Source organism: Meleagris gallopavo, chromosome 3 (assembly GCF_905368555.1).
Source record: "Meleagris gallopavo chromosome 3, MGAL_WU_HG_1.1, whole genome shotgun sequence".
Classification (NCBI taxonomy): Eukaryota; Metazoa; Chordata; class Aves; order Galliformes; family Phasianidae; genus Meleagris; species Meleagris gallopavo.
The window spans coordinates 55,061,321-55,088,554 of NC_139406.1; the positions used below are offsets into that span (position 1 = coordinate 55,061,321).

At 39.7% G+C, this 27,234-nt stretch overlaps 1 protein-coding gene across 1 annotated transcript in view; it reads right to left on the reverse strand.

Moving 5' to 3' along the window:
• Positions 1–14,269: 14,269 nt before the first annotated feature.
• ST18 (ST18 C2H2C-type zinc finger transcription factor) overlaps positions 14,270–27,234 on the reverse strand; it is a 168,249-nt gene continuing 155,284 nt past the window's right edge. Inside the window, exons 16-22 of the mRNA XM_085221091.1 lie at positions 27,053–27,115; positions 26,877–26,957; positions 25,770–25,991; positions 21,506–21,594; positions 19,974–20,077; positions 17,721–17,864; positions 14,270–16,921 (exon numbers count right to left, since the gene is read on the reverse strand). Coding sequence (XP_085077217.1) covers positions 16,781–16,921; positions 17,721–17,864; positions 19,974–20,077; positions 21,506–21,594; positions 25,770–25,991; positions 26,877–26,957; positions 27,053–27,115 — 844 coding nt within the window. The 3' untranslated portion in view covers positions 14,270–16,780. The remainder of the gene's footprint in view (positions 16,922–17,720; positions 17,865–19,973; positions 20,078–21,505; positions 21,595–25,769; positions 25,992–26,876; positions 26,958–27,052; positions 27,116–27,234) is intronic.

Here is a 27,234-nt window from a genome sequence, read left to right on the forward strand (position 1 = left end):
CACATATAACAAAAGCCTTTTTGCAAAGGATTGTATTCAGAAATGCAAATTTTTCATATGAGAAGTCACTGAAAGAAAATCTTACCATTACCTGAGTGATTTTAATGTTGTGTTCTCATGCAACTGAGTTAGAATAAAAACTTCATGTGGTAGATATAAATGACACCAAATTTTTATTTACATGGCCCACTAATGAGTCAAAAATTCATCTGACAAGCCTGATTCATCATTCTCATGTGGGTTTTGGTATTGGTCATACATTCAAAGTCAAGAGGGCTGAGATTTTTTCATGCTGTTCAGGTCTTACTTGTGCAGTTGTTTACAGTTACTATGCTACAATTGATACAATTGATAATTTTATTTATCTCTGTAGTTATATATATATGCATATTTATAAATCAAGGAAATATAAATATATATATAGACATATATATATGTCTATAATATATATACAATTGTTGCTCAAATAATATATGCACATGCATTTGTATATATGCATACATACATATTTGTAAGCAGAGATCCATCCTGCTATCTGCACAAAAAATAGTACTAATCCTCTGCTGCTACATTTTGCATTATTATGAACCTCTCCATCTAAGTCTGCAGTTCATAGCGGAATGAAAGAGAATAAAATAAGTACCACAGCAAACTGTTATTTCAGTGTTCACCAGAACTAAGAAGATTTTTATTATTTTCATAGGCACTTATGAACAAGTAGTCCACACAGACAACAGCAATTACTTAATGCAAGCTTTAAATTTAGTCCATTAACTAGAAAAAAAAAAAAAATAAGCACCACATACACATGTTCACATATTTACTTGTGCTTTAGAACCTTTACATGGATAGAATCTGGAGTTTTGTTTTTTTTTTCTCTGGGCTCAAGGGAGGAAACAGTATCAAAAATAAAGATTTCTCTTTGCTAATACCTAAAGAAAAAAAAAATGACACAGCACATTTTTTTGTACACATAGGATATTTCTCAGTAACTCAGGCAATTTTGAGAGTGCATATCAGAAGGTAAGTAGGATTTTTTTTTTTTTTTTCCCCGACAGGTATTCCCTAACAAGAAATCTGGAAGCCTTTGTTCTGTGCAAAATCAAACATCTACTTCATGCCTTCAGAGATTCTCATGCTCAGGCTTTGTAAAACAAAGGGTACACACAGTTTCTCAGGGCATGTCAGCTTTTATGAAACAGAGCATCTCTTTAGCAATAAGAGAAGCAAATGGAACAAATCATGGCAGGAGATTATACTTGTCAAGAAGGAAAGAGCACAACTGCCAGTAATAAAACCACCCCAACCCCACAATTGCCTGTTTGTATTGAAGAAACAACTTAGATCAATATTCTTAGAGGTGTTGGTATTCTCAGGTATTCTTAGAGGAGTAAATTTTCAGACCAGGAGAATACCTAAAATTTTTTTCTATTTTCTTTCTAGTGGTTCACATTTCCTCCTGCCAACCCTCTCACAGATTCCCCTGACCAGAAGCAGCTCTGGTTGGCACTAATGAGACATTTGGGCTACAGGGAGCACGGCTTTGGCTGTGACAGCTTTTCTAAAGGGTCAAAAAGTGATATTGTCAAGGGGTATAGGCACCATAAAACTGGGAAGAGAGGTATAAGTTTGGATGGAGAGTTTGAGGCATGCTAGAGATGACAGTGCACATAGGATACTCACATAGATGTAAGAAGAGCGAAAATTATTTTTAAGAAAGCACCCAGTTTTAAAACAATTGAGAGCTGCTTAGAAGAAAAGAATTCAAAGGAGATGTATAAACATGGAAAGATTGCTTTTGCTCAAGAGAGCAAGCAAATAAGCAATAGTAAGTCAAAGTGTTTTGCTCAGCCTCCAACCCTCCTGCAACTGCATGTTATAGAAATGCAGTAACTTCAACTGTATGATACTTGACCTTTCAGTGATGTAGCCAATGCCTGAATCTAATCCAAACATATCCATGATCTTCAACAGCTACTTCTGGAAAGGATATTCTCTTCTTTTTCAGAAAGCTATTCACTCCATGAATCATCTCAGAGTAGGAAGGAACATCCATAACAAAAATGTAAGGGCCAAAACATCCTCATTATACGTTTAGAAAATCTGTAGTTTTTGTATGGTCAAAAATATCAAAAAGAACATCCTACTTGTGTGTTTTTTGTTTTTGTTTCTGTTTTTGTTTCTTTTTTTTCTTAATAAATCCAATGAAGACCTAATCATTTGAACATGATTCATTGGAAAAGCCCGAACAGAAATATGGTTTTGGTCCTGTTTTTTGCTTCCTATTTATTTAGACAGATGGTGATACCCTTCTTTCTGTGAATAATTTCTATTCATGCACACTTCAGAAATAATTTCCCAAAGTTAGCAGTACTTCTTTGGAAGGAAATTCCTTTCCAGCAACCCCCTTTTTAAGAGCAAGGGGAAAATATTTCGAGGATACATCAGTGTCTTAGGATCCCACATCATTTTCAAAAGTGATTTAAGCCCCCCAAGCCTAGTCTTATTGCATCCAACAAGACTTAGGATTTGAAGGGATTTACAGGGATGGTTTTCAGCTCTGCTTGGCAGAGGATTGCAGTACAACCTGGAATTCCAGCACAAACTTGCCTGAGAACAGCTTGGGATCCCTGGACAGGAGTTTTAAGCTCATAAGAAAGAGATTTTCAGCTTTTTAAAGCAAACAGCTGAGCAGGGACCTGCCTCAATTAGCCAACAGTGTGAGACTGAAGAATGGGGCTTTTGTGTCCAAGCAACTGATGTTATGCCAGTTGAGGTGGCTCCCTTCACTCCAGCTCCTTGGCTGCAAGCTCTGCTGGATGCGGACACTGCAGCCAAGGCAGCTCTTTAGGTAGCCCATGCCCCAGTTGTCAAAACCTCTGCCTGACTTGAAGGCCAGCTCTGCTGAGTTTATTCTTCAGCTCCCTCAGCCATCATATAGCTTGGTATTGGGCTTTCTTTCCATCCAGCAGCAATGGAATTTCTTTTCTAATTTTTTTTTCTAGGAATCAGCGTGCTTCAAGCATGCTGAGGGCACTGCTGGATGGGTAAGCCACAGATGAAAGGGATCTTTCGGTACTCAGTTCAATACCCCAGCATCAGGTCTTGCAGGACCTTCATTTAAGGCAGGATTAGAGCTGCTCTTTACTGCGGTGTTGAAGCAGTGATTAAAAATAGTTTGAAAGCCTCAAATATCAGTATGTAGGAAAGTTTTGTTGCTGAACTGTACTGATGTTTTCACTGTGATGTGGTTTTAGAACTCTCAGTGAAGCCTCTTCAGGTGCTTAATGTGGTCTTATGATCTTGCTTGAAGGAAACAAATTGTTTTTGAAAAATGGGATTTATTATCATAACCTACTCACACTGAAAATCCTATATGTGATTAGCATCATGTCAGCATAAGTAAGTAAAAAAAATAGGTTTCTAAGTATTTCCAGGAATGTGACTCTTGCAAACTTTAAAAGACATGGGCAGCTATCTGCAGCCTTAGAATCCAAAATGTCTTTACAAACGGCCCCTAACTCTCCTGAAACTTCATTTTATTTGGTTGGTATTTATTTTCTGTGAGCATCTGAACTGCAGTTCACAGACTGAATATCGAATAATTATAAACATGTTCAAAAACCCTGAAAATGAACTTGTCTTCCTTCCGAGTTAACTCTTCAGCGTGGCTTATACTGTTGAGGCAGATGCACCTTGCATGTCAGGCTCCGTTGAGACGCACCATCGTATCGCTGCTTGTTTGCTTTGGAGTCCTGCCACCTATTGGTCTATGGAAGCAATGACCGCACGGCTGTAACCCATGGGAAACCACAAAGGAAAACACATCCTACAACGCTGAAATCCTAAACAGCAAGAAAGCTAACAGTGTCACCAGAAGTTGCTTAACCTCTTTGCAATTGCCAGATAATTTCCTGATGGTTTATTAACACCCCATCAGGACTAAACAGTAGCTAAACTTCAGTTTCTGCCCTTCAAAATCAAAACATTGAAGCTCTAATATCACTCAAAGGATTCACAGACTTCCCAAGAAAAAATGTTCATATGTTTATTGATGCAAAATAGATTTAAATATACAGTAAGCATACACTACATTTACTTATTTCCAGCCAAGTTGCACATAAATAGCTCATTCTGTAGCTGAAAACAGATCAGTCACTTTGTCTGTATTTGCAAATGCATTATTCTTTACCACCAACACATTGCTCTGTGGAGATATTGTAGAATTCTCTTTTAACTCATGTTATCCTGGTAATGTATCACTTTCAAGGGCCTGACTGCACACTCAAAACCCATCTGTACTGTCAAGAGCATTTGGAGAATGGCAGCAGAGCACAGGCAGAAGCCCAGAGGTGTGTGTGGTGCAGAAAGAAAAGCCTAAGCGGTAATAGCAACATTTTTGAAGGAACAACAAGGATTTTCCAGACATAGTCTAACCTGCTTTTAACTTTTCTTAAAAGCCTTCTTCCTTCAAGAGGTGTTTCACTCTCAGATAACCAACTTTGTCACCCAGATCCTGTTTAACATACCCCAGGGCATAATACAACAAACAGCTCTCTGAGGAAAGGAGCTTCACATCCCAGGAGGGCCAGCCAGCCTTCTCTCTCTGCTGTGCAATGCAGTCAGCAGTGATGATTGCGCAGAGGAAGCAGGGATCAACATATCACAGCTGTAACATGGGCGTTGGAAAATGAGGTGGTGTTGTCAGCATAGCTTGCCCCGACAGCTCAAGTGAGTTGTGTTGTGATTGTTGATGCAAAAGGGGTTGGATGGATAAGACAAAATATTTTAAGAAAGGGGCTTGAAAAATATATCACCAACAAGAAACTTCCAATCTGTTAGCTATTCTTTGAATATTGGGAATGTGAAACTGCTTAATTCACAGGCCTTGCTGTCTTCTGTTCATTATTTTGTGTACCCAAAAGAATTCACTAAAGTGCACTCCACACGATGACAGTATGACAAGGGCCAATTTGTGAATAACTTGTCAACAGCTTGAATGAAACTCTAGAAATCCATAACAGGTGCTCGATAGCTATAATCGAGTGACAGATGGATTAGATACATGAAACGACAACAAACTGACTGAATGGGAGAGGGAGAGAGAATGAGGGTGAGAGTGGGGGAGGTTCATTAACTATAGAAGAGAGAAAAAATACATGAATTATTAAAGAAGTGGCATGCACCAATTTGTGTGGATGCTTCCTGCTCATCTTCATTGGGCCTGGGAAGAGGTGCTGTGATGCCAGCTACTGCACACAGCAGCAGTGCTCTTGTATCACAACTTCAGGAAGCACCACACCAGAGCTCATCACTGGCCTTGCTTGCAGAGGTCACAGTTGCATTTTGGTACAGGCACAGGACCTGATTTGGCAATGGTCTTCAGAGCAGCTCCCACAGGGTTATCAGCATGACCACGTTTGTCTCCCACCAGCACAAAAACTATAGAATATCCCAAATCGGAAGGAACGAACAAGGATCATCAAGTCCAACTCTTGGATCTACACAGGACCATCCAAAATCAAACCCTATGTCTGAAAGTGTTTCCCAACACACTTCTTGAACTCTGTGGCAGCCCGGGGCTAGGACCACTACCCTGAGGAACCTGTTCCAGAGCCTGACCTCTCTCTGGTGCAGACCCTTTCCGTAGCCCCCAGCTACCCCTTCCCTGACACAGCTCTATGCTGCTCCCTTGGGCCCTGTCACCGTCACAGAGAGCAGAGCTCAGCACTGCCCTCCACTCCCTGTGAGGAGCTGCAGCCACCATGAGGCCTCCCCTCAGCTCTTCCGCTCTGGGCTGGACAAACTTCAGCTGCTTCTCATGTACCTTGTCCTCCAGACCCTTCGCCCCCTTTGTTGATGTTTTGCCAAGTGCTTACACAGCCTACAAGCTCAGTGTTACCAGCTGTGTCAAACCTGGGCAGTGCAGTTCAGTCTGTCTCCCAGTGGAGGGAGAGGGAACAAGTATTGTCAGTGGTGCCTGCTGCTTGTATTCCCCTGTACTGGTTATGTCACAAATTTGTATTTAAGTTTAGTAAGAACGAGTTTTCCTGAGTCCACACCCAGCCCATTCCTCCTCTCTATCCATTACCACTCTGCAGCTCCAACTCCCCTTTTTTCCAATGAGTTTTCCTTTAAGGTACTTCTTCCTTTAAATTAAATCTGCCTTTCCCTAATTTTTCTCTGGTGCACATAGTGCCATGCCAGAACCCCAGATTTGCCATCATTCTATCCAAACAAAGCTTTTCTACAGCTACCTATTAAGGGAACAAGCAAAACCTTGACAGCTGGTTTGCTTTCATAGAGTGACCTATCATTTTTTTCTTTTCTGACAAATCTTGATGTGCCTTGTATCTTCCCTAAGAGAAAAATTTGTAAAATTTTGGAACCTGTGTACATAATGAACAAGATGCAGTTACTGAATAATTCAGTTGCAAAAACAAGACCTGCAGTGGGTAAACATGATCTCTGTTCTCTCTGCCACTAATGCCATGTAAGCACACAAACAGAACTATTGTTTAGAAAAAAAAAAAATAATATTGTTTGATGTTTTTGTTGTGTTGTAACTTCTGTACCAGAAACCCATGTGACAACAGAGTATAGCCCTCTTACAATAAGAGCCCACCACAGTCCAGGCTGCTGGGTTTCCCTACGGTGTGGCTGTGTTCCCTGGCTGTGTGGACAGAATGTGGCCCCTAAAATGTCACTCCAGCCTGCTCCAATTCCAAAACTGGACCTTTAAACCACAAGTCCAATGTGTCAGAATTAACACAAGGAAGACACTATTTTCACACTCAAGTGCCTTTCAGCTCCTAACAATTAAGAAGCTGAGTTCATAGATACAGAGTGTAGGGAAAAGACAGTCCTGTACAAACATGCAAGGCTTATGCATTAATTAAATACGTTATTATCTCATTGAAGCTCCACTTCATAGTCTTTCTGTGGTGCATGGCCGCTTGCCTCGGGTGAGAGAAAAATGTTATTGTAAGATTTTTTTTTTTTCCTGTCTGATATTTAAGTAAAATGTATAATTTACATAAAATGTATGATCAGGAGGCTGAAAAAGAATAAGAGACGGAAAGATCACAAGCTCTGACAAAGGGACTCAACTCACCACTAATCCAACAGTAAGGAAAGATAATGTAATGGTTAGTGCTTCCTTAGACAGCACAGGCACATGCAGCAAGCAACAAAAACATATTAAAGCAAGTTGCAGATCTGTATAGATCAATCATATCTCAGTCTCTGGAAGAGTTTGGACGCCTGGAGTGGTTCTTTGTCACAGCAGAAACAAAAATGAATCTGGAAAAAATGACCTTAGAAAAAGTTTCCTTCTCAGGAAGTCATTTTTCCAGTCTTGTTCAGATCTGACTAAATGTTCCTCTATTTTGGCTGAGAAACCCATTTTATGTGTACTAATCTTGGATCTAGTAGGGTCGCCCTGTTCCAGAGTTTAAAAAAAAAAAGGGGGGGGAGGGGAGGAGAAAGCTGATTGCATGCTCTTGTGACTATGCCTCCTTTGTAATGCACACTGTAATTATCACCATGTAGAGAATTTTGCCTGTCTACTCCACAGCTGCTTGTGGGTGAAACAGCAACTATAAGTGAGTGGGTACACAGATGTTCAGCTATTGAGCCACTTCTTTGCAATCCAGGCCTGACAATAATTTGGATGTCAGGGATCTTCAAGCATCTCATCCAACGTTGGCTTTCCTATTCTGAGAAATTAAATCAAACTTTGGCCTTGTTGATTTAAAAGACTGAATCTCTATGAAAATTGTGTGGATCTCTGCTTTGCCTAACATTTTGGAGGAGTCATTAACACTAAGAAGGCCATGAGGCGCTTTCAGTAGAATGAGGGTTGAAAGAACAAGCCCCGGACAATAAATTTTGTTTTGCTTTGTTGCTGACAGGCAAGGCATAAAAGCCCTATCTAAATGCCCTAACACCTTGTTAATGGTTTTGTCACCAATTTACACTTAGTATCTCACTTAGGGCATCCCAATGGCCAGTGCACATCTTGGTCAAGCTTAATGCTGACAGAAAGATGAAAGGAACACTGTTAGTCTTCTAATTTCAAAAGTGGAAGGTGAGAGGGATGAAGCACCAGCACCTTTGTGGTTGTGGATTCATGCACTTATGTGACCAAATGGTAGGCAGATGTCTGCCTATATCTTTCACTTCTGCATGAATAGGAGTGAGAATTTGCACTATTTGCACATAATAAACTGTTTGAAATGTAAATGGTGTTTAAACCATTTCAGACTTCCCCCAAATCTGTAGTTTGCAGATACTAGAGCTGCAAGAAGAGTGCTTTATCCCAGTTGTCCTGACACTATCTGTTGAAAGAGAAGGTTTTCACTTGGTTGGATACTACAAACAAGAAGCAGACACAATCCGAAATGCTTCAAACTATAACTTTAGTAAGATCCACTTACATAGGTCATCAATGATTTGCCACAAAGTATCCCAAATGAGCAAGGAAGGACTTAAAGAAAGCCATTACATCGGCTTAAGTAACTTATTCCTTTAGTTGGTCTGACCTGCAGACAGCTATTTATCCACAGTTCAGTTTGGGTTAGTGCTTTCAGCTTGAATCAATGAGTAAAAGGAATAGATATTTCCTATAGAGGTTGTGCCTCCTGGACATCATAAAACCTTTCATTAAGCCATTCATTCTTTGTTATTATCATGTGTCACTGATGTAGGGATTCACGTTTTGTAAAGACTAGGTCTAGGTTCTGAATTTACTAAAAGTGTTTTTGGAAGACAATGAAAATAAACATAAGAAGTGTGACCAGACCTCCATTTAAATCTGAAGCTAAAGGTTCTCCTTATAAAAAAGTCCATGTGTAAATTGTAATTTCTATGTCAATTTGAGACCAGGAATAGCAATACTTTGCAGGATCCTGTATTTCAGAGTTAGGACTATTTCTATCACTGACGTAGATGAGAATGTATTAGGAGAGGTGATGCACAAATGTTTGTTAATTTTCAGATTTTCTACATCTTCCTGAAATACCTTTGTTGTATGCATGTAGTACCAACTACAACTTACTCTGAAGAGGAGACAAAATGCAAAGGATGAAAGAACGGAATTGCACTTCAAAGAAAAGTATTCAGTCCACAGGGGAAAGAGAGAGATAGTATTTAAATTTTGGAGGCTACGTTTGCCTCAGGCCAATGCTGTATATTCAGCAGTAGGCTTTCACATCCTAATTGCTAGGACTCCTTTGTGAATCAACATCTCCAAGAAGCCAATTCTCCACGATGCTTCTTTAATATACATCTTCTAATTTGCCCCACGTATATTTCAGTTTGCCATCTGATAATTGGAATTGTGTGGGTAGCAGCCGGTACCATCTGGCTTGTTAATAAGTAGAGGATAAAAATGTCTAATGCCTTGCTCTACATAAATACAAGAATTACCCTACAAATAAACAGCTCTCTGAAACCCCAACCAGTGAGAACAAAAGAAAATAATGTGGTTGTAGCTCATTAAAAAACACTGAAGACAGAGTGAGAGAGAAGTGGCAAAGCCTCATCACTCCTCGACTGAAGTTTTAGTGTAACTAAAACATATGGGAAAAATAATACAAAATTAAACGTGATAATGCACTTTTCACACCAAAACATATTGGGCCACTATACAAATGATGCAATTAAAACTGCTGCCTTCAGAAGCCAAAACCCAAGCTGAATAAGTACAGTACAATTAAAGTTTTTGATTTAAAACCAGCAAAAGATTTATCATAATGAACCTTGGAACTGAGATAATATGACTTGGGGGCATCAAAGCTAAGCTATAGAAAGCCACATGTCCTACAATGTGGAGTTAGAATTGGAAGACTGACATCAGCAGATTTTAGGGCACAGAAAGGCTTACAAGTTCATTTGCATGTGAATGGCCAAGACCATGCAAAATCTTGCGTGTAAACAGTGAGGTATTGTAATCAATACTTTAATTAACAGGAAGGCAGTGCAAAGCTGCCTGCATTGGGGAAATAAACTCTGATCCCACAGGCTAGACGCGAAAGCCATGCTGTTGTGTTTGGATGCTGCTGGAGCTCATACAGAGCCTTATCTGTGAGGCCTCATACGCACTGCGACAATGTCCTCTAATCTGGGTATAGAAAGGGCATCACAAGTGCTCCCAAGATGGGGAATGGAGATTTAAGCCTCTTGCAGAGGAAGGGCTGCCTGGCCAAGGCCAAGACTGGGGCCAGGTTGAGGAACGTGCTGGAAAGTGTGACTGCAGCCTGCTGCGTGTGGGTGCTCACAGGGTGGGGAGGAGGCTTCACAGCAAGTGCCCGAATTCCTCCCCACCACCACTCCCCAACCGAACCCAGGAAGGAGATCATGCTGGCAGAGCTAGTATCACACTCCTACTCTCTCTCTATGCTGTGACACAACAGCAAGACTAAAAGTGTGTGTGTATACATATATATATATATTCATATATTTTAAAAAACAGGAAAAGACTCACGTTTGGAAGCCAAAGTGGCTCTGTACAGAGCAGAGGTGTTGCAGCCTGGCACCGTTAGGTGTCATTCTTTTAGGGAGTTGTTGGAGTGAGTCCAGAGGAGAGCCACACAAATTATCCAAAAGATGGAACACCTCTCCTACGTGGACAGGCTGAGAGCTGAGGCTATTCAGTCTGGAGAAGAGAAGGCTCCAGAGAGACCTGAGAGTGGCCTTTCAGTTTCTAAAGGTGGGTTATAAGAAAGAAGGGGAAAGACTCTTGTGATAGAACAAGGAGACATTGGTTCAGCCTAAAAGAGAGGAGATTTAGACTGGATGTAAGGAACAAATTTCTCACACTAAAGTGAGAACTCTCTGCCACTGGTTGTCCAGAAGAGTGGAGGCTCCGTCCCTAGATGCACTCAAGATAAGGATCAACGGGGCTCTCAGCAACCTGATCTAGGTGTAAGTGCCCCTGTTCATTGCAGCAGAGTTGGACTAGATGACCTTTAAGAGTCCCTTCTGACTCAAAGGATTCTATGATTCTATAATGTCTGTTCTGTGTCCTGTGTTGCTGTCACAATGATTGCAAAAGCAAGAATCCCTGATTGCCTGCCTAGCTCAAATATTTACATTCATGTGTAAGACTTGTAGTGCTCACATCCTTTGACACCACACCAGGCATGAGAGGTGCACCTTTCTGTCTGAGCTTGCATAGGCTGCTGCTGACAGGCTAGGCTGTGATTCATGTCCTTGCCAATGTGCGCATGGAGCAGCTGAGCTTCCCTCCGCTCCTTCTTACAGTGAATCATTTTACTCTTGTAGCAATCAGCTGATTTTACACTAAATCCATATGAGATGCATTATCTCAAACAAAAATGCTTATGCTTTTATAGTCCTTACTTCAGTTGTTTTGAAACTTGATTTCTCTATTTTGAAAATGTAGTTGCAGCCTGAGCAGCAGTGCTGGCTGGAAGATATATTCAAATATACCAATCATAGGAATAAAATGTAGACTCTGTTAATGCCTTAAGAGAAAAAGAATAAAAAGAGGAAAAGCATAGATGATGGGCTGTGTGTAAGTAGTGATAAAGTAGAGTTTTAAATCAAATGTGGAGATTTGTTCTGAGCCTGCAGAGTACAATGCTGAGCCACTTCTGATGAGCACAGGAACTTACCTGGATGCAGTAGATTTGAATGACTTCACTGGTACCATTCAGCATCCTGAAAAACCACCGGATTAGTTATTTATAATGACTGCAATCAAGACATTTGATATACAGTGTGGTGTTGCAGATATCTTTCATCAAACACAGCCCATATTACTCAAAAGGCTGAGCCCTAGGGATAGCTTCCCAAGCTGCCATTTCCTCGTCTGACTGCTGAATGTACAGGACTCTCACTCACAGCAGTCAGCACTGAAGTCCCACATGCAGCACTTCTGTACAAAGAGCTGGGCTTTTCAGCCTGAGGAGATAGTGCTGTGCTTTTCTCTGAAGGAATTTGATTTACACACATTTTCCCAGTAGATTTTCACGAGATTTTTAAAACCTTCTTTCCTTCCTTAACATGCATTAAACAGATATCAGGATGAAAAAAAAAAAAAGCAACTGTTTCCCAGTTCTGTGCAATTAACTCCTGAAGTAACTAAATTCTTCCTGCTTCTAAAGGATCACATGAATTTCATTCCAACAAATTTGAAATCAATGTAGAATCTGGTTCCTAATCCAGATTTTGACTACTGTGTCAGAAATAATCAGGGAGTGCATAGCGATTATACATACGATTGTAATTAAAGAAGATTGCATGCCATGGACTCTAAGCCGCATCTCCAGCTTCAGTAACAACGACAGGGAACTGTTTGGACAGATGCTAACTTCAGTTAAATAAGGAATGAGATTTGGTCCATCGTTTTTTCTTATTGCTTTCCTTCAGAACTTTAAAAATGTTGTGTATGGACATTGAAAGAGGAGCTTGGTAGGAATTAGAATTAGGCTTTGTGTAACATAAGGGATGTTTTACTCTTCAATACTGGGGATGGGTACAAGTACCTGCTGAGAATTTTTGGATGCTGTGTAATCTGGATTGGCCATAAGAAGGGAATTTGGAAAAGTCCCTGCTTGGCAAAAATAGCTGAGCCTCCAGCTTCTAAAAATGTGGCCCCTTCAAAGAGATCTGAAGCTGGGCACCAAAATCACTGATCTAGTTTGGAAAAATCTCATGCAGCAATAATTTCAGAGGGAAAAAACAGCAATTTAAATAGCAAGTGTTATCCCATAGCTGAAAATTCCTGAGAAATACTTGGACAATATCTGTGGGAACATTTGTTATGAACAAAAACGCAATTGAAGCAATTTGTACCATGAAGTCAGACAGGAAATCAGGCTAATCCTTTATGAAATTATGTGTGAGCTAGGCTGTCTAAAACTCACTAGAGCAAAAGAGACAGAAGAAAACCAAGCCAGAATGAGATACTGAAAGGTACTGAAACTGGGTCACTGTCCTACATTACACAGTAGCTACATGGAGCTTTATCTATCATCCCACAGCAACTCAAGCGAGATGAACAAAGGACTTTGTCAGCTGCAGATCTCCGAGAAACATCCAAGAAATGCAGCTGCACAAATCATAATGCAAACTTTATGAGATAAATGCTGAGGAAGTTAGAATAAATTGCCCAAGAAGAGAGGAAGGATATGCCTTTTGTCCTGACTCTGCATCATTGCAAGATCACATATTCCAATCAAGGAAATAAGAAACTCATAAAAAAAAAAAAAAAAAAAAAAAAAAGGTACAATATGAGTAGGATGAAGGATCTCTGAGTGGAAAAGCCATAATGTAACTAGATAGATATGATAAGCCAGCAGGAAAGAAGAGGTGCTTAATTAGTAAATGGAAATATGATTGCAGTAGAAAACAGAATCTGATTTCGACACTATAGTCTCAAAAACCTTTGCTATGAGCAGTTAAGAGACAGGATATAGACCTCTGGAGCTGATAGGACAAGCATATATTGACTGAACTTACTCCCCTTCCTTCTCTTGGATATTTGGAGCTTCAATTCGATTCCAATTATTTCAACTAATGGCATTTATATATTTTTACTGAAGTAAGCACCTCCCTGCCTCTTACAGGCATAGTTATAGAACAATTATTCTTGATCTGGTATATTTGAATGCTGACCATGTCATTTTTTCTAGAGTCCATTTTGGTTCATCTAGCAACATCTACTCAAATACATAATGACCAGCTGCTTTATCAGCTTTAAATTTGCCATATTTTCTGAAGAAAATTATTCTTGATCTATCCATGGGAAGTTGGAATCTGAAACAAGAAATGTTCCTGAAGTCATCAGCATGAATTCTAAATGAAAATAGCTTGTTTTCAATACAACTAGCAGTGCAAAAAAAGAAAGTCCTTTAGGTACTGGAAGTATCATCTTTCTAAAAGCAGTAGATTTTTATTTCTGCAATGTATAAACACTGCAAATCTCAGGGAAAATTGCACGGGAACTGTGGGTGGTTCCAAACTGCTGGAAACTTTACAATGGCTTTTATGTTTAAACATAATTTAGCAGCTGTTAAAGGTCAGCACAAATCCTGTACTTTATCAGTGTAAATGATGTCTACAACTGCCAAAAAAAGAATGCAATAAATAATGCAGTGATTATTTTCATTTTTTTTCTTTTTTCCTTCAAAAATGAAAAGGATCTCTTAAGCAGTTCCACTTTTCTCCTTACTTCAAATTGACAAAGTAAAACACTAATTAAATTACTGATACCAGAAATTTACTTACAGGGATGACACGTTTTGTACACAAAGCAAGTAAAACATCTGACACATTGTATAGTGCCAGGTGCAGTTAAGAATGTGTAATACAAGTCTGCATCTAGAGGCTAAAATAACCAACAAACTTACTGCAATGTTTCATTATCAATTTTATTTCCTACCATACACCAAATGTACAGCACAGAACACAATTTTGTTGCTTTGATGTAAGAAATATTAATTGTATGAAGAAACAGTATACAAACTACTCCAAATTAAAAAATGCATACATCATTGCTCTTTACAAAAGATCTAATTTACAGTGTAGCTCATAAATGCATTTAAACACACACAAAAAAAAAGAAAAATGAAAAGAAAAAAAAATCAGTGCACATTACAAAACACATCAAGTACAAGGGAGGCAAATAAATACAAACATACTTCACAGAACATCCTGAGCAAACAACCAAACACAGATAAATTAACCTGAAGCCAGAGTAAATCATAATAATAAATACATAGGTAAGAGATTTTTTTTTTTACTTAAATAAAATATATAACAAATTTGTTAAAATATTTAGTAAATTAAATTTTAGTCTTTGTAATGAGTGAACTCATTTTGTATGCATTTAACAAGTATAACAAATGTTCGCTTTTTGATTTTTTTTTCAGCGAGTACAATAACTTTAATAGCAAATTTTTGTTTGGTGTCTTCCTATTTATATTAGACAGCACATATGGTAGTTTTTGAAAAACTGATTTAAAAATAAACACAGCTCCTAAGAACATACATTTCCCCCTGTCTAAACTAGTATATGAGAGTTGAATCAACTCTCAAACAAAAAAGCAAGCTCCACCTAATGCAGAACAGTGACCACAGTGCATGAGAGTTTACTCACTTCTGAATAGTTCTTTTGTGCAGGAACAGTAATAATATAATTGTACATGTCAAGCCTGTGAATGCCATCATATTCAATCTAAATATAAATGAGGCTAATAAAAATAAACACTTTCATTATAGCACGGAAAAATTAAACGCACGCTAGATCCATGTATACATTTACACTGAGGCACATATGCACATGAGGTGTGTGTGCATACAAAAAAGGCAGTTTAGCTGGTTGTTTATACCTTTTTCTTAAAAAAAATAAATATAAAAAAAACTTCTGAAACAATGTTTAATTACTTACAATCCCTGAAATAGACATTGCCTCGGTTATAGCAACCGCTAATTTCTGACAGATTCAGAAACTCCAAGCCCAGGCTAACCAGCGAGGGAGGCATGCATGAGCTGCTCTGAACAGCTGCGTGTCCCCTTCCCCTGTGCCTGGACGTCCTGTAGCGCCTGGTACCCTACTGAAGGACTGGCAACCGACCCAGTATCAGACTAGTCTTGGTGAATAAGGATGGGAGAAACCAATCACTGTGTTGCTACCGTTCGTTCAGTGAGAAGGGCAACACCACTGAGCTGGAGTAATATTCCTCTCCAGACTGCTGCCTTCTTCACTGCTGTTAAGTTCAAACCAGTATTGAATGCCATTTCAGGGGAGATGTGTTTGATTCATTATGTACAAATTCTTCGGCTTGGGATGTGTTTGCATTTTTCGGTTCCAAATCCATAGCAATACTGGTCACTTGGTTAAAATCTCAACATATTGTACTAAAAGAGTACCAGTCCTATCAAATTATCGTTCTTGTTTAGAGATAATTGTCATTTCCCTCTGTAAGCTAACTCTGAAAAAAACTGCAGTGGTAAAATAAATCTGAAGTTCTCTTGAAACATTTTAAATAATCATTCGCATAGGCTAAATCACACAGCCAAGTCAAGTGCTTTGCTGATTGCTATATTTCATTATTGCTAACGTATTCTTTAACACACTGTTTTCCAGCATACTGTGCTTTTAAGAGCCCGAGTTCCCCACTAGTGGGCACCATTTATCTTCTCAGTCCATGCATCTTCACATCTCATGTTACTGCAAACCCATTTTTGATAAAAAGCCATTATAAAAAAGCAGGATGTGAGGAAAATAAAACTAGAACCACAGTTCCGTCATTTGTTACTCTCATAGCTTTTTTTCTTCCTGTACAAACCCAGCAAGTTATTTAATTTACAGTATAACTTTCAGTCTATTTAAAATCCCATTGGAAAATAAATTAATAAACACACTTGTAAAAATATGGCAGGCCGCAAAAATGCTGTTAAAAGATAAAAAAAAAAAAAACAACTCTTTGATTAGAAATAAATAAAAAATATAAAAAAATAGTCACACACACTTTTTACATTCACTTTACAAAAACTGAGTGCAAAAGAAGAAAAAAAGAAATTGTACTGAAATAAATATAATATACTAACAGAGTGCATTGCTGTTAATACAAATAGTCTGTTGTGTTTTTATTCTTTTTTTATGTCAGCTGGGAAAAAATTAGTGCAATGTTGCAATTGTAGATGCAGCATGGCAACCTACACCCCTTAGCAGTACATGAACTCCTAACAGATCCATCTGGAGTTTACTGCTGTTAAGTAATTTCTGTTGCCCAGCAGCTTTCACATCCTACACATGGATGCCCTTCACTGCCTGTTTGATACTTTCCAGCAGAGCTTTGCATTCGGGGGAATAGTCCCGTTCCAGATTGCTGTACATGTCTGTGAGTGTATTTACATATGCTTCGAAATTCTGCTCACTGATTGGCCCCTAAATGGAGACAAAACAGATTATAATTGTAGCAGATAAAATGAAGGCCAAAGGAACACAAACACCCAATTCCAAAGCATAGAAAAGCACTGACAATGGCAACTGGGGAGAAGTCATAAACACAGCAGTCATCCAAGATAATAGAGGGATTGTAGAAATTGAGGGATTTTCATGTGTTGGGGGCATTCAAGCACATTCCAGGCAAGAAAACGTTCGGAGATATTATCTTCAGTATAAATTGCTTTTCTATTGAGACCTATCTATCGAGGCTCTGGGATTATGGTTGACATCCCTGTAATTGTCCTTACCTAATTTCCCTTCTTGAGAATAGGAAAAGAGACTGTATTTCTGCAGACTTAACTACCTAACTACCTTGGTGGATTTGGCCTGTGTTTGGATGACATATAGAACATGGAGTTTTTCAGAGGCGGAGTTTTGTTGGCCTTAAAAAGATCACAGCACTGAGCTCAGAGAAACAGGTCAAAATTCTGATCTAAGAGTAAAGACAGATTCTCAGTGTGGAACTTTCACACCTTCTGTAGGGGGACACTGAGCTGGGGAGGGGTGGAGTAAAAGCTTGTGCAGGGTGGAAACGCCAGTGTTGGCTCAGTCCTGGAAGCAGCTGAGTCTGATATCAAGCAGAGTCCAAGATCCAGCATCTCCATGGAGTAAGTTAGGCTAAGCAGAGCTCTGCTAATGCAGCTATAGTGCTCCCGTCGGTCCCTGAGCATGCGCATCTGCTTCAGGTGCTGGCAATACAATCTCAAAGAAGGTGTGAAGCCACTGGCTGTGGTCTTACCATCTGTGGAAGCTGAATGTCAGCAAGGCTGGAGATGAGGGCTTGGCTTAAACCAGCTAGCTCCTTCAACAGGCTCTCATTGTTCTGCTCTATGAGTTTGTTCTCTTCTTCTATTGTTTTCAGGTTGGTCTCCATAGATGTGATCTAGAAAAACACAGACATCTACAATCACACAAACAGAACTGTGGTAGTGCTGAGCCCAAACTGGCAGTCACATTGTCACACTGTGGGTCTGAAACTCAGGCACTTTCTACAGGATGGATATAACCGCTCCATAGAATAATCACAGCAAGTTGGGTTCACTGAATCAATGGACTTTGCTGTGGGTTCACAGAGAAACCCTGTGTCAGTGAAGCACTGGAGAGCACTTTGAGCAGGGAAATGAGGTCAGAGGGGAAAAGGGACATACTGGGATGGAGAGTGTGGCCTCAGGGATGGTGGAAGGGAGGAGTAAGGAGGCTGATGTTTGCAATGCTGTCCTGCTCTTAAAGCATTCTCTGCTGGTTGCCCACAATGTCCATGACACAGCTTTTAGTTGTTATGCTACCTCCCTGTCTCACTGCTAAGTGGAGGGTAGAGCTGCAAGCTGCCTGGGTTAGCAAGAAAAAAAAAAAATCAATGGAATGGATGGAATGGAATGTGATGGAATCAGTGGGAGAAAAATCAAGCAGGAAGGAAATTGAGAGGCTGAGTGTGTGATTGCTGAGATCTCTGAGGAACAAAATAGAAACACCAGATGTTTAAAAACAGCATAAAAATGCACCTGAGGTAGTGAAATGGTATAATTTCTGCATGAGAGCAGAAGGCACATATTGAGCCATGAAAGTTTATATGTCAAAAGTTTGCTGAAAAACTGAAGGGCGCAATGGCAGGGCCTGATGCTTCACCCAATGCAGCCACTGCAATGGCTGCCCATGGCCCTGAAAGGCACAGTGCAAGAGCACATCTGCAAGCGTTAGGCCCATTCTCTCCTCCTTAGGATGACATCTCTCCGCACTACTTAAATCTCTCCTTGTTTTGGTCAGTTTAGTCTCCTTCGTCACACACCCAGACTGCCCTCAGGGAGAGGAACCCTGTTTGCCTGCATGCACCCCTGAGGCCTGTCCTATGGAGTGTGCTCCAGGCAGCAAATTATCTGATCTGGGGAGATTAAAAGGGGATAGAGCAAAGCCCTGTAGCAAGCACATTGCTTCAGATGTATTTCAGGCTTTGCTAATCAATCTTCAGTAATTCAGAGGAGAAAGCTAGCTGCATAAATTAGGCCATCTCTGTTCAAACAGAGAGAACTGAAAGCAGCGTCCAGAAACACTGAAAGAAACCTCACTGCTATTCGGTTTGGGATGGATACAACCATTGCAGTAGGGTTGCATTTAGACTCAGTGCAGGTGGCATAAACTTCACCTGTGTTTAGACTATACACTCTCTGGGTATTATAAAAACAGCATGAATCAGCACTGAGAGCATTCTGCAAATGCAGAGGGGTGTGGCTGCACTCTGCTCTGGATCAGTTTAGACTTGCATTCTGTTACCAGATCTGTTCTTATTTAGGAATTATTCTCTAAAAATCTTATTGTTCCTAAAATATTAAGCTCTTATTTCAACCTGATTTACCCAGGTGAACCCTCAGGTGCATGCAGAAGTCCCTCTGTGGAGGAACATTCTCCATAGAACCACAGTCGGCACCTGGAGGCTAATGCCATCTTGCTAGTTTACGGAAGAATGAGAGTGAATGACGTTTCCACAGCTTCCCCTTCAACTAATCTGCCCTACCAGTTAACAAGAGGCATCCATTCTTTACAAACTGTTGCCTGGAGGCAAAATTCGAACTATTCGAGTAGCTGTCAGTAAGTGAACTGAGTTAGGGAGGTTTCCTTAAGTACAAAACAACAAAACTAACATGTAGTAAGAGTCAGAGTGGGCTCCTGATGACTTCTCTAGCCCCGGTTCTTACCGTAGTCATGGGATTCTCTGTGGTATGTTTAAGAGAGGTTTGGTCAACAAAGGAAAACGAATGTTTTATTTGGTAAATATGGTTTCTCTGGTAGCCAAGATTAGCTCTAAACTGCCATCAACCTATCACTCACTAGATCTTCATAATAATTCCCAGGAACCTGCTACTTACTTACAGAAAACAGATTAAAAAAACTTGGCAAAAAGGTATTTGGGATTGTTGCATTTTAAATGCTACAGAGTGAAGAGTATGCTTTTAACCATAGTACAAGAAAAACTAAAACTTTGGTTTTGATGTCATACCTGGGTTTGAAGTTTCATCATGTCAGCTTCAATTTTAAGATTGGATTCATTCAGTTCTTTGATTTCTTCATCCAAATGTCTGATTTCTTCATCACTCTCAATACCTGCAAATAGTTGAAAATATCAATATCAAATGTAAAGTGTTCACGTCTAAATGGATATACAAGTAACAAACAGTGCTACCTGTTACTGAACAAGAGGGAGACAACAGGCTTTTGATCAAATTATTGCTCTTTAATTTGCCTCTTACTTTGCTTTTATTGAGAAAATTGTTTTCTAGCTGTAAAACCTTTATATGAGCTGAAACATCTAAGGGAAAATTATTGCTCTCTGAGTTTTTGTATTTGACAGTTCTTTTTTCCAGCTTAACATGCAACCACAAACTAGCCAGAGAAAGGAAAAACTTTCACAAATACTTGGGAGGAGGAAAGTATATCATAAAATCTGAGGGGGCATTTACAATTTATTTATTTTGTTTGTTTGTTTGTTTGCTTATTACCTGTTTCTGATCTTTCAAAAAAATATGTGGGGGCAAAATTCTATGTGGAATAATTTCCTGGATCACAGCCTTAGGTATGTGTGAAATGTGAATGATACCAACAGCTAAAAAACATTGTAGAAAAAAAGAAGAAAGGAGGACATTTACATCCCCACAAGTTAAGTAGGGAAGAAAATTATCTTTGGATCTTTAGTAAAGTCGTGTTCTGAAAAATATTGAGCAACTACCTACAGCTGCTGGCAATACATGTCTGTCTTTCTGCTCACTATCATTCTGAAACCAATTCCACCTTTAAAAAAAATACCAGGACTGTTTCTTTTTTAAAATCTACAGCCCTGAACTGAGTCTGCTGGGGAATCAACTTGGGAAATCTGTCAGTAGCAATTCCTCCCCCACAGATAATGTGGACAGAGATGCACATGAAAGCAAAATCATTTGCCCAATGTAGCACAACTGTTTTGTTCAGCTATTGGAAGCATAAAGGCAAGTTCCTTTCATCCTGGCACAATGCCAAGGTTTCTAAAGCATGTTTTATAAGAAAGCAAATTCCTACACATTTCCCCTTATATCTATTTGGTAGTTGTTCCTTTACTCTTTCTATATGGGTTAGCAAAATTTTCAAAGCACTGCACAGAAACACATAGTATTAAAGTTAAGAAGAGAAGTCAACTTCCGCATGCAATTTATCTCCCTTCTACGTTAGTCTAATGACTAGCCAACATCAGCTAGCTCTTCTGATCTGTAACTAATAATTTATTACTAATTACAACATAAGAGCATCTCCAAATTAAAAAAAAATAATAATATTCTGAGATAAAAGATCATATTCCCAAATGTTGAATTATCATGCTGTAAATGAGTAGAATTTTATAATCTTTCATGCGAAGATTTTTGTTATTCAAGTTTAGTTATTGCTAAAGACAACTGAAAGGGTTGACAATTAATGCCAGAATGGCATCAAGGAGCCCGAGTATAAATGGGAGTCCAGGCCCTTTTATCTGAATAAATGGCATTGTCTTTTACATCTCCTTACCACCACTTGCTTTAAGCTTGATAGTCATTAACTCTTCCGAAATTTTGCCCTTTTTTATGGCTTGTGCATTCAGAGGACAACCGGATAGGCTGAAACAGATAGGAAAAAAAACATTAGCACCCACTTGAAAATAGCAACAATCCTTTCAGGCAATATTATCATGCACTTGGACAGACCTCTGTATCTAAGGTCACATCAGTATCTCCATTATAGCATAGCTTCAGGGAATGACATAACTCATAAAGAGCTATTTAACTGCATATTCCAGCCTGAAAATTGGAACAGATATCTCAACCAATAAGTAAACAACATTTAAGCATATTTCAGAATAATCAAAAGAGAATTGGGAACTATTGTAAAGTTACATGGAGATGCATTTACAGAATTCTTGAAGTTCCAGCACTTATAAACAAATAAAAACTCTATTGTTTTTATTGAGTGATTATGCTTCAGAGGAGAGTGGCAGATGGTCCTTTAAAATGGCAAGTTTACCATTCTTAAAAAAATAAATTGTTAATGGGTTGATTTCCACAGCACATAGTTATTGCATTATTTTGTTGATATATAATAATGATCAATACAATAATAACTCTGGGTATACCCTACAGACCATAATAGCTTTTTTGAATGGTTCTATTATATAATCAGTTTGCTTTTTAACCACTGTTCACATTAAATTATATTTTGCTATTTCAGTGCTTACAATTTCATCAGCTAGTAATTATCTGAGGCAATTTTTATTGCCTACTAAAGGGCTAAGATGAATTGCACTGTCTTAAAAATAACAAAGAAGAAATACCACGTGCTGGAGAACTGGCAAAAGGCTTTGTATTTAGATGCAGCCAAGTAAGGAACGAAGGAAAAACTTTTCCTAGTACTATTTTTATTTATTTTATTACTACTATTATTTGGTGGAAAAAGAATCCTATTCAACATGGTGTTTCTACAAAGGAAATGAATAAGTCAATAAATAAATAAGAAAAAACTTTGGAAGGTTTAAGTTTGCTTCCTGCCTGCTTAGCTAAATGTGCTAGTTTTCCATTTCTAGAGTATCGGTCTGCAGCTCAGCCCAGAGCTGTCATTGTCTCAAAGTCATTGGGTGGTTTGCTGGGTTTCAAGTGTTAGGTAAGGATATAACATCATAAACCTATACTAATTATATGATCTTAAGAGTGATCCAGCCTCAAATAGGACAGAAGTAATCTAAGAGACCAATTTTTTATTTTATTGGTTTGAAGGTATCATATTGCATAGTGTGAGTTAATTAGCCCCAATTTTCAATAGTATTCACAGAATCACAGAATCACAGAATTGTAGGGGTTGGAAGGGACCTCTAGAGATCATCGAGACCAACCCCCCTGCCAAAGCAGGTTCCCTACACCAGGTCGCACAGGTAGGCGTCCAGGCGAGACTTGAATATCTCCAGAGAAGGAGACTCCACAACCTCCCTGGGCAGCCTGTTCCAGTGCTCCGTCACCCTCACCGTGAAGAAGTTCTTACGCACATTCGTGCGAAACTTCCTATGCTGCAGCTTATGTCCGTTTCCCCTCGTCCTGTCTCCACGTACCACTGAAAAGAGACTGGCCTCACCACTATGGCCGCCACACCTCAGATATTTATAAACCTGGATCAGGTCCCCTCTCAGTCTTCTTTTCTCAAGGCTAAACAGACCCAGTTTACTTAGCCTTTCTTCATAGGGGAGATGCTCCAGGCCCTTCACCATCTTTGTGGCCCTCCGCTGGACTCTTTCCAAGAGATCCCTGTCTTTTTTGTACTGGGGAGCCCAGAACTGGACACAGTACTCCAGATGAGGCCTTACCAGGGCAGAGTAGAGGGGGAGGATCACCTCCCTCGACCTGCTGGACACGCTCTTTTTAATGCACCCCAGAATGCCATTGGCCTTTTTGGCCACGAGGGCACACTGCTGGCTCATGGCCAATCTGTCGTCCACCAGGACGCCCAGGTCCCTCTCTGCAGAGCTCCTCTCCAGCAGCTCATCCCCCAGCCTGTATTGGTGCATGCAATTCTTCCTCCCTAGGTGTAAGACCCTACACTTGCTTGTGTTGAACCTCATCCGGTTTCTTACTGCCCAGCTCTCCAGCCTGTCCAGGTCTCGCTGAATGGCAGCACAGCCTTCAGGCGTGTCAGCCAATCCTCCCAACTTCGTATCATCAGCAAACTTGCTGAGGGTGGCCACTATCCCCTCATCAAGGTCATTGATGAAGATGTTGAACAAGACCGGACCCAGCACAGACCCCTGGGGGACACCACTGGTTACAGGTCTCCAGCCAGACTCTGCACCACCAACGACGACCCTCTGCGCTCTGCCAGTCAGCCAGTTCTCAACCCACCTCACTGTCCACTCGTCTATCCCACACTTCCTCAGCTTTGTTATAAGGATGTCGTGGGAGACAGTATCAAACGCCTTTCTAAAATCAAGGTAGATTACATCTACCGCTCTTCCCCCATCCACCCAGCATGTGACAGCATCATAGAAGGCCACCAAGTTGGTCGAGCACGACCTCCCCTTGGTGAACCCATGCTGACTACTCCTGATAACCTCCTTTTCTCCCAGTTGTCTGGAGATGGTATCCAGCACAAGCTGTTCCATCACCTTTCCAGGGACGGAGGTGAGGCTGACAGGCCTATAATTACCCGGATCTTCCTTCTTGCCCTTTTTGAAGACCGGAGTGACATTGGCTATCCTCCAGTCTTCAGGGACCTCCCCTGTTGTCCAAGACCTCTCAAAAATGATGGAGAGCGGTTCGGCAATGACAATGACTAATGTAAAGACTTTACCATGCTCATAAATTTAGGATAACTATGGACAAATCCACTGCTTTGGAGGTTTCTTCTCTGCTATAGGTAAATTTGCATATGAACAATTCACAGCTCTTTAAGGAATTTATCCCTCAGCATTCCCATCATGGTCTGATTCCACTACATCTGCCATATAGATGAGGCATTGGCATTAAAAGTTAAGGTTCCGTGTAGGGCTGCCTAAAATTTCAATGAAGGATTTGTGATATAATTTCCATCCTGGGTGGTTGTTTCTGAGGACTGGCAGTGTCCCAGTATCAAATGCTACATAGTGAGAAATGCGTGCAGAGCAGTTTTACTCTTAAGCTACTGAATCCACCACAACCATGAAACTTTGCTGCAGATGGAACTGGTAATAAGTCACTCAAACTGCAGGACATTGTCCGAGCAGCTGAGCTAAGAGTTCTGCTTAACTATATTTCAACCAAATAAGGAAAAACAAAGTCTTGTGCTGAGCTGGGAGTGGGCTGGGGCAGAGCCACAGGCTTGAGGCTGAGATAGGGGAAAGTGTGAGAAAAAGGAGTGGCTCACCAGAATGAACCCAAGGGTTGAAAGGAAAGGGAAAAGTAAGAGCAACGGAGCTTGCTGGGGAACCTTTAAGCAACCAATTTCCGAGGCTGTGGGATTTGAACACACAGTTCTGCTGAATTATACTGAACTTCCTTGAGTGAATGGTTCTGGTCATATTGGACATTCTTGTAGAGAACTTGATTCAGAATGTTAAAAAGAAAGCAAAGGAGATGTAAAATAGAAATTTAATTCCCTCTATGCACAGAAGATCAAACTTTACAAAGTAGTATTTCTTATTTTGTAGATAGATTCTTGTAGTAATATTGATTGAACATGTTCAAATTATATTAATGCTTTCATCTTAATATATAAAAATCTGATATTTATTGAACACTGGCTATATGTGTGATTCCTACTTTGTAAAGACAGCTTTTTTGTAAAACTGTAACAGCAAACTTGTGTGATCCATGAGGTCTGTGTGTTTAATTTTTTGTGCAGTTCTAGCGATTTAAATACAAAGTTTATGAAAACAAGTTTGCCACTGATAAAAAGATTAAATAAATGCAGACATTGCTCTTGCTTAATCCCTTTTGTTGACATTTCAATGATATTTGAATTTTCAATAAAAGATACACAGATCCAACTCCATATTTGCCTACGACAGAACTCTTATTAAATTTTAAACCATATAGAAATTGTTAATCTGAATAAAAAGACCTTGGGAAGTCACATTGCAAGGGGAACATAAAATAAGAGTTAAAAGTTGATCCAAGCTGTTTCAAGCTTGTTCTGATCCATATTACTTCAGTTTCAATGTAAACTATTTCATTATTTAAATGATCTCTGCGCAATTTATTCAGACTGTAACCTCATTTGTTGCCAATTCAACAGGGGAACTTTAAGGAAAAAGGAAAAAGAAAACACAAAGTTATACCTTCTGTGGGTGACAAAAACATTATTAACATGACCCAGCCCGTTGCAGCCTGGCAAAGGACAGTGTGGCAGCTCTTGTTTGTTCAGTTTCCAGGATAGTGAAGACCCATTGACGGGACTCTCCTTCTGTCTCTTGGCAGCCAAAGGACAACCAGAAGCAGTGCGATGAGAAGTGTATTTACCTGATATGTGACCTTGGCCATCACAGCCTATCACTGGACATCTACAGAAACACAGCAAAAGAACGCTGGTTTTTACTAGAGACATCTGGTGAAAGCAGTCTCAAGGAAGTCTGAGAAAATATGTTCAGCTACCTATGTCACATTGCATCGGTATATTAACGCTTGGTCCCCAAAGATGCGCTATACCTGAGCATTCAGTTCATGTCAAGCTGAGTTATGGAGGTTCACCTAATTTTAAGATTAGGCAATGTAAAGTGAATTTGTACAGCCTAAGAAATGAAACGATTTGTTTAGATAGTATTTTACCAGAAAAGAAAACTGAAATTCTATCATAAGCTATAAATCACAACCTGTAGGTATATGAAACATTAGCATTCTCTCTTCTCTGTGTTTTTGACATGGAGGCTGGGTTCAAACTTATTCTGATCCATGTTACTGGAAAACTCTTGGAAACATATGCTAAGAAAGGAAGAAAGGAAGGTTTAGGATTTTTATTTTTTTTTTTTTTGGTTGCTCTGCCACTGTTATGCAGTCTCTCATATATCATTAGCAAGCAGTAAGAAAAATAACGAGTGCAATTAAATCTTCATGTCTACATTCTGGCAGTTATCACTTACTGATTTTAATGGAATTTGCATTCAAATAAGGAATGCAGTAAATACCCACTGAATTTTCAGTTTTCACTTCAAGTGAAATTCTATCAGTTTAAACTAGTAGGAACGATACAAGAAAATACAGCAAATCTTCCTCACTGTTCAAGCTCCAATGTGATGGACTCCATCAGCTTCACTAAAAGCTGAAGCAGTTGGTTTGGCTTCAGCTATTGGGCTTATTGTCAGATGGCTTGGGTAATTCCTATGATGTTTCATCCCTTCAGCTCTTACTGTTTTTTCCCCCTTCACAAAGTCTTACACATTTATACTCACTTAAGTTCAGGGTCTTCTTTTTCATCCTTGGAAGGAGTCACTTTGATACCACCTTTTCTGGCACGGGGACAACCAGATAAGCTGCAAGAAGCACACAGAACAAAATCCACCTCTTCAGGATGCTGCTTGCCAGTAACCCTGAGTGCTGCAGTCTCAATTCATGAGACAGTCCCTACCTTCTGTGTGATGCATAGTTCCCAGTCACGTGGCCAGAGCCGTCACAACCAGGTGTTGGGCACCTATAGAATAATATAGGGAGCTTACATGACTTTGAAGATAGCAGTAAGTAACGTGTATTTGGTGCTTTTTGTCTAGAGTGAAAGAATGCTTCCACCACATATCTTTCATTGAGTAATTA